At 40.9% G+C, this 16,002-nt stretch overlaps 1 protein-coding gene across 1 annotated transcript in view; it reads left to right on the plus strand.

Moving 5' to 3' along the window:
• The window catches only part of chd1l (chromodomain helicase DNA binding protein 1-like), a 115,784-nt gene that overhangs the window by 1,029 nt on the left and 98,753 nt on the right, over positions 1–16,002 (plus strand). Inside the window, exons 2-5 of the mRNA XM_078560132.1 lie at positions 2,473–2,585; positions 9,454–9,560; positions 11,676–11,787; positions 12,359–12,390. Coding sequence (XP_078416258.1) covers positions 2,473–2,585; positions 9,454–9,560; positions 11,676–11,787; positions 12,359–12,390 — 364 coding nt within the window. The remainder of the gene's footprint in view (positions 1–2,472; positions 2,586–9,453; positions 9,561–11,675; positions 11,788–12,358; positions 12,391–16,002) is intronic.

Here is a 16,002-nt window from a genome sequence, read left to right on the forward strand (position 1 = left end):
AGAGTTGCAATCTGTGACTGTTGGTAACTCGAACGAGTTTCCTACAGGTAGGAAGTAGACGATAGAGATTTAATCAGTTCATAGCACCCTTGCCTTTTGAATCAGAAGGTTGTGGGTTCATGTCCCACTCCCGGAAACCAAGAACTGTGAATGTACTCGAAAGAGTTACAATCTGTGACCGTTGATAACTCGAAAGAGTTACATTAAATCGGCTTAGTGACAACAGTTAAACTGAAGTAACCTCGACGCACTTTTTCCTAATTATTTTTTACTATCCGGCCTCTTGTATACACATCATCCTTCCCTGAGATGACCCAAAAGGGAACTGATACCAACTCTGTAAATGATTGCCAAGAGTGCATGCATGCAATGTAACTAGGGTGGCTGGCTCAAAAACAAAAATAGCTGGAAAAACTCAGCAGGTCTGACAGCATCTGCGGAGAGGAAGACAGTTAACGTTTCGAGTCCGTATGACTCTTCATCAGAACTAAGGAAAAATAGAAATGAGATGAAATATAAGCTGGTTGAGGGAGACGGGACAGGTAGAGCTGGATAGAGGGCCAGTGATAGGTGGAGGCAAAGAAGAGATTGCCAAAGATGTCATAGACAAAAGGACACAGGAGTGTTAATGGTGGTGATATTAGCTATGGAATGTGCTAATGGTGGCATTAAGGGTAGAAAGCAGGATGAGCATGTGACAGATAGCCCTAGTGGGGGTGGGGTAGGGTGAAGGGATCGAAATAGGCTAAAAGGTGGAGATAAAACAATGAATGGAAATACATTTAAAAGTAATAGAAATAGGTGGGAAAAGAAAAATAAATATATATAAAAAAAATATATAAATTATTGGAAAAGTGGGGGGGTCAGAAAGGGGGTGGGGATGGAGGAGAGAGTTCATGATCTGAAGTTGTTGAACCTGCCCCACCCCCTCAACCAGCTTATATTTCATCTCATTTCTATTTTCCCTTAGTTCTGATGAAGAGTCATACGGACTTGAAACATTAACTGTATTCCTCTCCGCAGATGCTGTCAGACCTGCTGGGTTTTTCCAGATATTTTGTTTTTGTTTCAGATTTCCAGCATCTGCGGTATTTTGCTTTTATCTATAGGCTGGCATTTTGATTTCTTCCTTCACGCACCCCCACCCATGCAAACTGGAACATGCTAACTGTGCTTTGCTTTTTCTACACTAACAGGACTGAGATTTAAAAAAATCTATTTATTTCTATTTCTGTTTGGTGTAGTGGGTTGAAGTTCCCAACTATTCATCGTTGTATTTATTGTACATTTTGACCAACTTTACTGAGCACCAAGATAAAGAATGTTCGCTGCAAATAATATGTTATGTTTCTGGTTCCCATAAGTTAGAAGTAATCACACTTTAGATCCAAAATGCTGGAGCTTCGTCAAATGTAGTTCTCACTGCTCTCCATGCGGCTGGTATATTGATAGACTTTTTTTTATTTTTTATGGGATGTGGGTGTCACTGGTGAGGCCAGCATTTGTTGTCCATCCTTAATAAGTCCCCAAGACTGATACATTGTTACTTGGCACATGTCTGTAAAATGTGGCACCCCAGGATATATATTCGCATAATAACCAGTTCCTAATTAAAAAAAAATGAAACGGCAGGGGAATTGCCTGTCACTGGCTAACTCATTCAGAACACTGGCACAAGCTCTTGGGTGTCTTAACCTACATTGGCCATTGGTCCAGCAATACCTCAATTTTAAAATTTTAACTCATTAAGACCCATTTCTTTGACCAAGCCTTTGGCCATGTGTCCTAATATATTCTTAAGTGGCTCAGTGTCAAGTTTTGTTTGCTAACACTCCTGCAAAGTGTCTTGGGGCACTTTACTATGTTAAAGGTGCTATATAAAGGAAAGTTATACACAACTATATAGTACCCCAGCTGTAGTATAAAGCCTTGAGCAAGTTCAACATTATTTCCTTGCCATTATATGCCTTTATACACAAAACTAAGGATTTAATTTACCGTTTTTGCAACCATTTCTAATAGTGGTACCTTAAATGAATTGCATATCTATGAACCAATTTCCCTCTGCTCCTTTAGATGCATTTAGTTTCCCTATTCTTCTAAAATCTATTATTTAACACTTTTCAACAATGAGGTGTGTCTGTCCATCCTGCTGACCTTATCTATGTTCGCCTGCAGTTCTTCAAAATCCTCTTCATACCTCCAGTTTGGTATAATCAACAAGTATTGATATTGTTCCTTGAATTCTTAAATCCAGATAATTTAACTATATTGTAAATATGAACAGTCATAACACCGAGCAACACTCACCATACCAGTCTGGAATTCCTCCTTTTATGCTTACCCTGACCTTCTGCCTTCCAACTTTTGCTTGGCCCATTTCCTTCCATTTAATATGCTGCTATCTTTATCATAACTCTTCTTTGGTACCATATCAAATGTAGGGCTCTGTTACAGTCATTTTTTTTTTAGGTATAAGCCTTCGTCCATACCAACTTATTGGCTTAAATTGGCTGGCTCAGTGTCATAGTATTCAACATGGCAGCATCCTTGCAGATGAGATGGGTCTTGGGAAAACATGTCAGGTAAGACAGCTTATTAAGCTTTTTGTGTAATCATGACTGTTTTATAAATATTAAATGGTTGCTATTTCTCTTGAGACAGCTTGCTGTAAATAGTAATAAATAACTGATGTCACTTTCTAGCAATCACATTGGCCTTCTGACAGGGAAGCATAAACCTCATGTGCTCTACCCACCAACCTGGATTGTAACAACAATGTCCAGTTTTCCTGTGGCCATTTCACCTGTTTTTAGCTATCTTCTCAAATGAAATAAAGAATGCTTCAACATCTTTTTCCTCAAACTTTGGAAGAGCTTGTACAAATTTAAACATCTCCCCACTGGGTTTTAGGTTAAAGGTTTTCTCATCATCTGAACTTTCCTCAGAATCTGAGATCTCTTTTTTAACTTCCAGCCTTTTAAGCTGGTATTCCCTTTCTCATTCATCTATCTTGCCTGGAATTCCAGTTCCAGCTTCCTTTTTTTCACCTGCCTTTCCACTTGCTCCCTTTGAAATGTCCTTTCTCTTTTGCTTTCTCTGCACTTTCTTTTTCTGCCACCTCTAGCTCAAGTTTTTTCATTTCCTTTGCTTGTTCAAGTTCAAGCCTTTTCATTTCTAACTGAACTCACTACCTCCAGCTGTGATTCACTAGTGTCAGGTATCACTTCCAACTTTAAATGCTGTACTATACCTTCAATTATATCTGCTTTCCTTACCCCTGCAGGTAATCCCAATTGTAACTTTTCTGCCAATTCCATTAACTTAACTTTAGTTACCTTTTGTAAACCAGCCAAAGTTATAACTTCAACTCCCAGACATGTCTTAGCAACTGCCAAAGCCATATTGCAGCCTCACCACTTAAAAAAGACTCACACCAACTCCTGACTTCAAAGTGCTTCTCGTACTTGTAACCTTAAGATTCACCAACTTCAAATCAATCAAGGAATTTCAAATATATCCCTCAAAGAGCCCCCAACTTTGTTATGGCACAGCCGATGGTAAATGCTGAGCTGCTCCGATCCCAAAGGGAAACTTGAAACAACTGTTTTGCAATTTGTATAAATTTCAAAATGTGTGCCTTGAATTCAGTAGTAATAAGACCACCAGGTCTTATAGGTTTCTTACAAAACTAAAATAAACCTCTATTAATATAAGAAATGATTTTAGTACATACATAGATCTACAAATTACTACTATGATAACTTCTAAATCCCCTAGTTAATCTAACTCCCAGTTACACTTTCATTAAGGCAACAGTAAGACACACAGATTTCAAAAGTCCCAGACAAAGAAACACGATACCCCGAACAATCCAAGTCAAAGTGAGTTTTCTTAACTTCAGTTCTTTGTAGACAGCAGCTTGAGGCTTAGATGCTGGAGGCTTTTCACACTTGTTTCAGATCTTAGAATTCTTGTCCTTACACACAGCCTTCTCTCCTTTATACATATTTTCCCCTTTGAATGCAAAACCCCATTGTTTCACTATGTCTTTGGACTTTACCTCTCTAATAATAAAAATCTCTCATAGTACCAATTTTACCAGTAATCTTTGGGAAAAATAAACACACTGTCTCTTAATTTCTCCTGGCTAGGTGAAACATTTCACCCCTCCTTTGTGTTCAGGCTAGTCTGGTTTATTTACAATGCAAATATTTTCTTTATCTCTTACGTCCTAAAGCTCCCCCCATGTTTACCTACTTAACATTTCAAACCTAGCTGATCTTCTGATACATCAAAGCCTTCAGACCAGCTGCCTTTAATTCAATTAACACACACACACCCCACTATTACTGTACTTCACAATTAATTCCAATAACATTATGAATATTACTATAACCTTCTTGCCACTGCCAAGCTCACAGCCTCCGACCCCTGGAGCTCCAGTGTGCCCACAGTGCCTGGCCGACCCTAAAGTCCATCATAATAATCACCCACGAGGAAGACCATGGCCTCTATCAAGAAACATCATGACTGGCTTGATGAAAGTGACCAAGAGATACAGGACCTAATTGAGCATAAGTGCAAACCTTTTGTAGACTGGAGACGTTCTCGTAGCTCAAGAGAAAACCAGCAGTCCTGCAGGCATCTGAAGGCAGCAGTGCGACATAAAACCCATGACGTAAAGAGCAAATCCCAGGGAGAAAGCATGCAGGTGATCCAACATGTGGACATCGATGACATGCGCAGTTTCCTCAGCACTGTCAAGATGATCAATGGCCCCAAAATGTCAAGGGCACATCCTGTTGAGAGCCAAACATGGAGGGGAGCTCACCAAGGACAGGGAGGCGGCCAGCATTCACTGGAGAGAACATTTTGACGAACTACTCAACTGCGACTCTCTTTGACTTATAAGTTCTCAACTTCATGCCCCGTTCACTGCAGTTTTGGTGCCACCTGGTCCAGAGCACAATTGAAAAAGCCATTTGACAGCTGAAAAACAACAAAACCTCTGGAGCTGGTGGAATCCCTGCTGAAATTCTGAAATGTAGCAGAGATCCATTTCAGCCTCCTGGGCAGGTCCCCAGCATCACAGATGCCAGTCTTCAGCCAATTTGATTCACTCCACGTGATATCAAGAAAGGACTGAAGGCACTAGATACTGCAAAGGCTATGGGCCCTGACAATATTTTGGCAATAGTACTGAAGACTTGTGCTCCAGAACTTGGCGCGCCCCTAGCCAAGCTGTTCCAGTACAGTTACAACACTGGCATCTACCCCACTATGTGGAAAATTGCCCAGGTATGTCCTGTACACAAAAAGCAGGACAAATCCAACCCGGCCAATTACCGCCCCATCAGTCTACTCCATCATCAGTAAAGTAATGGAAGGGGTCATCAACAGTGCTATTAAGCGGCACTTGCTTAGCAATAACCTGCTCACTAATTTCCAGTTTGGGTTCCGCCAGGGCCACTCAGTTTTTGAGCTCATTACAGTCTTGGTTCAAACATGGACAAAAGAGCTGAACTCGTGAGGTGGGAGTGTCTGCCCTTGACATCAAGGCAGCATTTGATTGAGTGTGGCACTAAGGAGCCCCAGCAAAATTGGAGTCGATGGGAATAGGGGAAATCTCTCCGTTGGTTGGAGTCATACTTAGCACAAAGGAAGATGGTTGTAGTTGTTGTAGGTCAGTCATCTCAGCTCCAGGACATCACTGCAGGAGTTCCTCAGGGTAGTGTCCTAGACCCAACCATCTTCAGTTGCTTCATCAATGACCTTCCTTCCAACATAAGGTCAGAAGTGGGAATGTTTGCTGATGATTGCACAGTGTTCAGCACCATTCGTGACTCCTCAAATACTGAAGCAGTCCATGTCCAAATGCAGCAAGACCTGGACAATATCCAGGCTTGGGCTGACAAGTGGCAAGTAACATTCGCGCCACACAAGTGTCAGGCAATGACCATCTCCAACAAGAGAGAATCCAACCATCACCCCTTGATGTTCAATGGCATTACCATCACTGAATCCCCCACAGTCAACATCCTGGGGGGTTACCATTGTCCAGACACTGAACTGGACTAGCCATATAAATACTGTGGCTACAAGAGCAGGTCCGAGGCTAGGAATCGTGTGACGAATAACTCACCTCCTGATGCCCCAAAGCCTGTCCACCATCTACAAGACACAAGTCAGGGGTGTGATGGAATACTCCCCACTCGCCTGGATGAGTGCAGCTCCCACAATACTGAAGAAGCTGGACACCGTCCAGGCAAAGCAGTCCACTTGATTGGCACCACATCCACAAACATTCACTCCCTCCACCACTGACACATAGTAACAGCAGTGTGTACCATCTACAAGATGCACTGCAGGAATTTGCCACGCCAGTGCTCCTTAGACAGCACCTTCCAAACCCACGACCACTGCTGCCTAGAAGGGCAAGGGCAGCAGACACATGGGAACACCACCACCTGAAAGTTCCCCTCCAAGTCATTCACCATCCTGACTTGGAAATATATCACTGTTCCTTCACTGTTGCTGGGTCAAAATCCTAGAACTCCCTTCCTAACAGCACTGTGGGTGCACCTACACCACATAGACTGCAGCGGTTCAAGAAAGCAGCTTACCACCACCTCCTCAAGGGCAACTTGAGATGGGCAATAAATGCTGGCCCAGCCAGCGAAGCCCACATCCTGTGAATGAATAAAAAAACATACACTACTGGCATGGCTGCACAACCTCATCTCCTTCATCTGAGAAAAGGAGCGCATACTGGGGGATCTCAGGGACGCTGTGATCATGACTATATTCAATAAGGGAGATGAGCCTGATTGCGATAAATACAGAGGAATCTCCCTGCTCTCTGCCACAGGGAAAACCATTGCAAGGGTCCTCCTCAATTGTCTCCTCTCAATTGCCAAAGAGCTCCTTCCAGAGTCATAGTGCGGTTTTCGCCCATCGAGAGGCACCACAGGCACGATCTTTACTGTGCGGCAAATGCAAGAAAAATGATTTCTTGTGTTCCTGCTGTCTTTTTTAATGGTCTTTCCATGGTCTTTTTTAACCTCAAGACAGCCTTTGACTCTGCCAACTGTGAAAGCTTATGGAGTATCCTCTTCGAATTGGCTGCCGTCAGAAATTAGTCACCATTCTCTACCTGCTCCAGGATCACATGCAAGCTGTGATCTTCACAACGGAACCACCACAGACCCCATCTCAGTCAAGACTGGGAGCAAACAAGGCTGTGTCATCGCACCAATCCTTTTCTCCATCTTCCTCACTGCAACACTGTGCCTCACCTGTAACAAATTACTCACGTGGAGATAATTTACAGAACAGAAGGGAAACTGTTCAACCTACGCCACCTTTAATCCAAAACCAAAATCATTCTAACTTCATTCATTGAGCTCCAGTATGCAGATGACACTTGTGTGTGTACCCACTCAGAAACTGAGTATTTGTCAACTCCTTCTCTGAAGCATATGAAAAAATGGGCCTTTCACTGAACACCTGGAAAACCAAGATCCTCTTCAACCAGCTCCCACAGCACAACACTTCCCTTCATCAATTAAGACCAATGGCGAGATCCTGGAAAATGTGGACCATTTTCTGTATCTTGGGAGTCTAATTTATTATTGTGTCCAGAGTGTCAGCTCAGCTTTCAGTCAACTGAGGAAAAGAGTATTTGAAGACCAAGATATCAAACCCAAGACTAAGGTCATAGTTTACTGGGCAACTGTGATCCCCGCATTCCTATATGCTCTGAGGATTTGGACAACCTACAGCAGGCACCTCAAAATACTGGAGAAGTACCAAGAAGGTCCTTCAAATCTGTTGGGAAGAAAGGCTGTGAAACAGAAGCATCCTCTCCCAAGCCAACATGCCCAGCATTGAGGTACTAATCACTCAAAACCAGCTCTGCTGGGCAAGAAATGTCCTTTGTATGCCTGACTCCCAAAGCAACTACTCGACTCGGAACACAGTCATCAGGATACTCCCAGGAGGACAACAGTAACCCTTTTGGGATGTCCACAAGGCATCCCTGAAGAGATCAAACATCTCCACCAACTCAAGGGAGTCCCTCGCTTGTGACCAACCAAAATGGAGAAGGTTCATTTGGTAAGGCACCAAAGATGTCAAAGTTCATTAGAAACTTGCAGAGGTGAAGTTGAGGAATTAAAGAGAGGGCATAAACCTCCCAACAACTCATCCACCTGACCATCTGAGCACCACCAGCCCTGCATGTGGCAGAATCTGCAATCATGCGTTGGACTCATCAGCTATCTCAGAACCCATCAAACCAGAGTGGAAACAAGTCATCTTCGATCCTGAGGGAATTCCAAAGAAGAAGAAAGGTAACTGTGGAAGAGTACACTGAGGATGTGGGTTTGGAAGACTTGCAGTTTGGTGTTCTCAGTCAGATTGCTGCTATTCTGGGGAGTCTATATTTCCCTGTTGCTTTCTCCATGGCAATGCCTTGGCCAATCAGAGTTGACTTTGCAACCAATCAGCACCACCTGTAGTATAAATTGTTGTGATTATTTGAAATTTGGTATTCTTATGATGTTCTAATGAGCGCAAGATGAAAGACTTCGGCAACATGTCCCTCTTTTCAGCAATATTCAAGTTCTGTATTAACGAAGCGACTATAAGTACTTTTGTGCTTTTGAACAAATTTGACTTCAGGATACTTGAACAAGAATACATTTCAGTAAGAATACTTTTAGGGTTTATCACTGCTTGATCTTTAATGGCATGCAAAGACAGCAGGTACAGAGACATTTTCATTATTTAAACATAAAGAATTGAACTTGTTATTTATTTATTTTCCTGAGCATTTCCAGAGTTCAATAGAATGACAAAGAAAAATCCACCCCAGAAACTAGACACGCTATTTTAACTATCTCAAAACTGCATTGAAAAAATGAAGAGAAACCTGGTTAAGTGTTATTGCCACAAGTTGGTGGTCAACAACAATTTGCAGATTTGTAATGCCTTTAACAGTTCCAAAGCACTTGACACAGACGTAATAGAAAAATTTGATGCTGAGCCAAAGAAAAAAATATTTGTACAGGTGACCAGAAGCTTTGTCAAGGAGATGACTTTTAATCAGATTCTTAAATAAAAAGAGGGAATTGCAGATATAGTTTAGTGAATTCCAGAGCTTGGGGCCTAGGAGGCAGAGCTTCCAATGGCAAGGGGAGGTGAGAGGGGATAGACAAAAGGTCAGAGTCAGAGAAACAAAGGGTTTGGTGGAGTCATTGTAGGGCTGGAGGAGCTCATAGTGATAAGGAAGGGTGTGACCATGCAGGGTTGAAAACACGAGGTTGAAAACTTGAAGGGGTTGGAGCACTGAAATGTATGTCAGCAAGGACAGGAATCATGGGTGAACAGGATTTGATGCAGACTTGCACTTATTGTAAATACAATGACATTTCTGCTCTTTTTTTTCAGTCAATATGTTTTCTTCTCTACCTAACTGGAAGGCAAAAGGAGAAAAATCCTTTCTTGATCTTGTGCCCATTGTCAGTACTGAAGAATTGGACAGAAGAACTGGGAGGGTAACATATTTAAAATATAATATTTATATTGTTTCTTGGGTTGCTTTGTCTTTCAGTTTTCTCTTAATCTCTCTCTCTATCATTAGTTGAGAGAATAGTAAAGGTGCTTTTAGTGGATGGAAATAATTAACTTGCCCAAGTACTCCATATGAATGTTAACATGTGGAGCTAATTTTGACTTTGGGTGATAAATGTAAAACAGGTGACATGTTATACATTTCTCCCAATATCCATTTGAATAAATTTCAGTGGAAATTAAACTCAGCAGAGATATACAATGCACACCTGAATCTCTACCACCCATTTCACACTATCACCCAAATTGAGTTGCTCTTATCCGTTTACTTGGCTCACACGCTTACGTGCACAATGACTCGATGAAAGGTGACGCATTATTTGTCCGGTAAAATGTTCCTGTGCATTTAAAACTGTTGCCTAGTGCCGGTCTTTTACAAACATTTTTTCCCATTACAATGTTTCTTTGTTGCACAGTTAAAAGTGACAGCTTAACCAAATAAGATTTCCTTTGATAATGCACACAATCCTAACATCTGGTAATAAGTCAATACTAAGTATTTCCATTGTTAAATAGATTTGATTGTGAAATCATCTGTTAGAATTTTTAGGTAATGATTTTCCAACAATATGTCTTTGTCTTATAAATGATATTTAATCAATCTATGAGACTCACTGAAAAACAACAGGAAGGTCTCCACACTCTGGAAATCCCTTCCTCAACCCCTCTGCCTCTCCATTTCCTTTTCTTCTTTGAGATCATCCTTAACATCCACCCATTGAACCAAACTTTTGGTAACTCGATCTACTATCTCCTTTAATTTGGCATTACGCCTCTGAAGCACCTTGATTTTTTTTTCTGATATTAAAGATGCTATAATAAATGGAAGTTGTATTTTCATATATAAATGACCCTAGACTGAATGAATGTAAACGCTTTGTGGTGAAAGAATAGTCCATTTTTCAGTCAGCCCCTAAGTCTATAATTTTAGCAGTCTATGTAGTTCTTAAAAATGTGCTCTGTGTACCTTGGGAGGGCAGTGTTATGATACTGTGGTACACATTGTGATGGAGTAGGAATGTTGCAGATTTGATTTCTTTACACTTCACCTAATTCCTAGTCTGGGCTGGCATAGAGTTTCCATATAGAAACAACATTGTGTCCCAGATGGGGAAAGGCAAATTGGATTGTTTGACATGCCTGGGTGACAACTTGTGCTTCCTAGCATCTGAAGGAGACAATGGAAAAGTCTGGGTGCACTTTGCACTCTCAGCAATGGGCCTGGCAAACCCAAGGTAAGAAGACATGGTGATAAATTCAGAATAATCCTGTGAATATCTCTGGTTTACATTGTTGAAGCTGTTCTATATTTTTTCATTTCTCCCATTCCTTTCATCAAAGACATCATGTACTGAACTTTGACTGAAAACACAATCTGGTGACTTGCTTGTAGGTTGTTATTTTTGCAACTCTTGATTCAAGAACTCAAAGATGCAGGAGAGTAGCTATGCTTTTATTTAATCTGTTAATGTGTCAGCCGTGGTTCAGTTATTAGCACTCTTGCCTCTGAGTAAGTAGGTTCTAGTCCTACTCAAGATACTTGAGCACAAAACCTAAGGCAGTGCGGTACCGAGGGAATGCTGCATCATCAGAGATGCTGTCTTTCAGATGCTAAACAAAGTCCCCATCTATCTTCTCAGGTGGATCTGAAAAACCATGGTACTATATCTCGAAGAAGAACAGGGGGTGTTCTCTTTGGTGTACTAGGTGATGTTTTATTCCTCGACCAGCTCCACTAAAAAATGATTATCCAGGACTTGCTGTGCAAATTGGTTGCTGTGTTCCCCACATTACAACAGTGACTATGTTTCAAGAGTACTTGTAAAGCTCTTTGGGACATCCTGAAGTAGTGAACAACGCTATGTAAAAGCAAGTTCTTTCTTTCTTTCTCATTGATGTGGTTTAAATGAGCAACTAGCCACACAGTGTCACAGAAACAAGCCTGCATTTTACTGAATCTTCATGTTGGAGATATAGTGTGCTGTACCACCACATCACTCTTATACTTGTCAATACAAATATATATTATTATTCTGCAGGTTTGCTCCACAGCTTTCATTGGTTGTGTACACAGGAGACAAAGATACAAGACTAGCTTTGCAACAAGACCTAAAGAATTACAATTTCCAAGTACTTCTCACCACTTATGAGGTATTGTGGATAATCAGAATTGACTTATATATAGTATATATAATCACTACTACATTAATATTGTAATATCTTCATATTGCAAGTAAGATATAAGTACATGCCAATCTTAACCTATTATTGCCTCTGTCATTATTGGATGTCCCTGGGCTAAATATAATTTTTGTCTGTAATTAGTTTAATTAATTCTTTTGACTCAAAACCATAAAATATTAACTGCCTTTTATGTGGAATTTGGTTTGTGGTGTGGGGGCGGAATGATTTTTTTTAAACGTTAGGTATAGATGCTAAATAAATTAGTTAATCTGTATCATTTTAGAACAGAAAGTGGATATTCCAAAGCAGCAAAATACCTTTTTGGTTCTACTTGAAATATCTTTGACATTGCAAAAAATAGATTCAAAAATATAGATTTCCACCTGATGTCAAAAGTTTAATGCCTAATGGTCACAATATGGATAGTAGCGAATGCATTGGACTATTGCCCATGGCCTGGATGCCATGTTGCCTTTTGGATTAGATGCAAACAATTTGGAATATAATAATAAATGTTTTTATTTCTTATTTGATTTAGATTTGCCTGAAAGATGCTTCTTTCCTGAGCAGGTGAGCCACTGTACAACTTAGTTGTGCTATTGGAGACAAGTAAAAAATGTGGTTACTTTTATTAAAATTCTTTTGTTATGATATAGCAAGACTAGTAAAATATTTTTTCTTAACTAATTATATCAGATGAAATAATATCAAGGTAAAACAGAGCATTTTGGATTGTACTGAACATTAGATTTAGCCATGCACTTAGTATTTCCAGCATTCACTGGTGTTTGTTGAGTGAAGATGCTGGTAGAGAGATGGATCTGATAATGTTTCAGAAAAAAAAATCCAACTGATTCACTAATAGACTGGCGTGCTGCTGCTATTAGAATACAGTCTTCTTCAGTCATATCTCCAATATCCCAATGCAAATTGACAAGCTGTATTTCATTGCATTATTTTAAATTTGATTTTGTTTTGTTTTACCTATATGCTCTGTGACTTACTGAACTAAATGGATAAACAAAATAATCAGATCTGAAATAAGGAGAAAGAACAATTTCACAAATCCTGGAGATGCTTACTGGCATTATTATAGGAGCTTTGAAAATATATTCAAAAGATGGTCAGAACTGCAGTCATGGAGGGGTGAAAAAACATAATGGAACAATTTTGTCAGTACTTCATAAGTAAAGGGTAGTCAGGGAAGAGGTGTGAACCATAACATATATAAGTGGGTCTGAAATGAAGTATGCATAATGTAAGATAGTTCATATTTTGAATGATTATTCCCTCCAAATAGAATTGATGACTTTAATATAAATTAGATGCATGTTCCTTGCTGCATGCTAAAAGGGCCCAGAACAAACGAAGACCCAAGAACAGATAGTATCTGTCCCAGGATATGTAGACAAAGTTTAGTGAGCAATTGATGGCCATTTTGAGGTTGTTGGAAGTATGGTAGCATATTGGTTTTGTTACTGGACTAGTATTCCAGAGGTCTGGACTAAGGGTCTAGAGGAACATGTTCAGATTCCAAATTCCACATGGCAGCTGGGAATTTAAATCCAGTAATTGAATAAATCTGAAATAAAAATCTAGTATCAGAAATGGTGATCATGAAAGTACCAGACTCTTGTTAGAAACACATCTGGTTCAGTAATTTCCTTAAGGGAAGGAAATCTGCTATTCTTACCCAGACCGGCCAAATGTGACTCCAGACGCGCAACAACGTGGTTGACTCTGCAATGGCCTGGTATGCCACTCGGTTGTATTAAAACCAATACAAAAACAAGAACGGGGGATAAACCAGACAACTGTGTGACCTAGGTTCCAGATTCTGACAACAAACACATACCCAGACCTATTGACCCTGCAAAGTTCTCTTTGATAATATCTGGGGACTTGTGTCAAAGTTGGGAGAACTGTTCCACAGACTAGTTGATCAACAGCCTGACATAGTTGTACTCACAGAATCATGCCTTTCAGCCAACATCCCCAATTCCTCCAACACTATTCCTGTGTATGTGCTGTCTGTTGGCAAGATAGACCCGTTAGAGGTGGCAGCATAGTGATATGCAGTCAGGAGGGAGTAGCCCTGGCAGCTCTTCACATTGACTCTGGACCTCAAGAACTCTCATAGCATCAGGTCAAACATGGGCAAGAAAACCTACTGTTGATTATCACCTTCTGCCTACCCTCAGCTGATGAGTCACTATTCATCCATGTTGAACGTCAGTTGGAAGAAGCATTAATGGTAGCGGGGCACAGAATGTACACTAGGTTGGCAATTTGGTAGGAGTGACCATCACACAGTCCTAACAGAGACAAAGTCCAGTTTTCAAACTGAGGTCACTCTCCATTGTGTTGTGTGACACTACCACCATGTTCAATGGGATAGATTCAGAACAGATCCAGCAACTCAAAACTGGGTATCCTTGAGTAGCTGTGGGCCGTTAGTAGCAGCAGAAATGTATTCAAGCACAATTTGTAAATTTGTAACTTCATGGGCAACATATCCCTCACTTTACCATTACCATCAAGCAAGAGGACCAGCTCTGGTTCACTTAGGAGTCAAGAGCATACCAGGATTAGCGCCAAACATACCTGAAAATGTGGCACCAACCTGGTGGAGTTACAACACAAGAGTACATGTATGTTAAACAGTGGAAGCAGAATGCTGTAGATAGAGCTAAGTGATTCCACAACCAACGGATCATATCAAAGCTCTTCAGTCCTGTCACATCCAGCCGTGAATGGTGGCAAACAACTAAACAACTTCTCAACCATCTCCAAGAAGAGAAAGTCTAATCACTACTCCTTGACATTCAAAGATATTACCATCATTGGATCACCATTGACCAGAACTTAAATACTGTGGCTTCAAGAGCATGTCAGTGGCTGTGTATTCTGTGTCGAGTTACTCACCTAACTCCCAAAGTCTTTCCACCATCTACAAGGCACAAATCAGGAGTGTAATAAAACACTTGCCTGAATGAATGCAGATCCAACAACACTGAAGAAGCTTGACACCTTCCAAGACAAAGCAACCCATTTGATTGGCACCCCATTCATTAACTTAAATATTCACACCCTCCACCACTGATGCACCATGTCTGCGATGTGCATCATCTACAAGAGGCAGTGTAGCAACTTAGGAAGGTTTCTTTGACAGCACCTTCCAAAACCATGAACTTTACCACCTAGAATGTCAAGGGTAGTAGGCACATGAGAAGACGACCATCTGCATGTTCATCTCCCAGTCACTCACCATTCTGACTTTGAAATATGTCAACCTTTCTACATAATTGGGTTAAAATCATGGAACATCCCTCCCTAACAATATTGTGGAAGAGCCTTCACCTTACAGACTCAAGTAGGTCAAGAAGACGGCTCACCATCATATTCTCAATGGATGGGTAATAAATGCGAACAAATGAATATACTTAAAAGGAAAGAGCGAATCAGTAAACCCTGACAATGCCCAAGTAAACTGTAAATGGGCAAAAAAGGGTGCTCTTTTTTACCATAAGACATAGGAGCAGAAGTAGGCCATTCGGCCCATCGAGTCTGACTGTCCCACAGGGGAAACAACCTCTCAGGATCTACCCTGTCAAGCCCCCTAAGAATCTTATATATTTCATCCTTCTAAACTCCAATGAGTACTGGCCCAACCTACCCAAGCTCTTCTCTTAAGAGAATCCCTTCATACCCGGGATCAGCCTAGTGAACCTTATCTGGACTGCCTCCAATGCCAGTATATCATTCCTTAGATAAGGGGACCAAAATTGTTCACAATATTCTAGATGTGGTCAAACTAGTGCCTTGTATAGTTTTAGCAAGACTTCCCTATTTTTATACTCCGTTCCCTTTGAAATAAAAGGCAACATTCCATTTGAGTTCCCTGTTGAACTTGTATGTTAGCTTTGTGGGATTCATGCACAAAGACTCCCAAATCCCTCTGTGCTGCAGCCTTCTGCAGTCTTTCTCCATTTAAATAATATTCAGCTCCTCTACTGTTCCTGCCAAAGTGCATAACCTCACATTTTACCACGTTATATTCCATCTGCCAAGTTTTTTCCCACTCACTTAACCTGTCTATATCCTTCTGTAGACTCCTTGGGCTGGATTTTGCCGTCGATGAGCAGGGGCCGGGGCCCACTCGCTGATGGCAAAATGACGCGA

This window comes from Cetorhinus maximus, chromosome 16, assembly GCF_964194155.1.
Source record: "Cetorhinus maximus chromosome 16, sCetMax3.hap1.1, whole genome shotgun sequence".
NCBI lineage: Eukaryota > Metazoa > Chordata > Chondrichthyes > Lamniformes > Cetorhinidae > Cetorhinus > Cetorhinus maximus.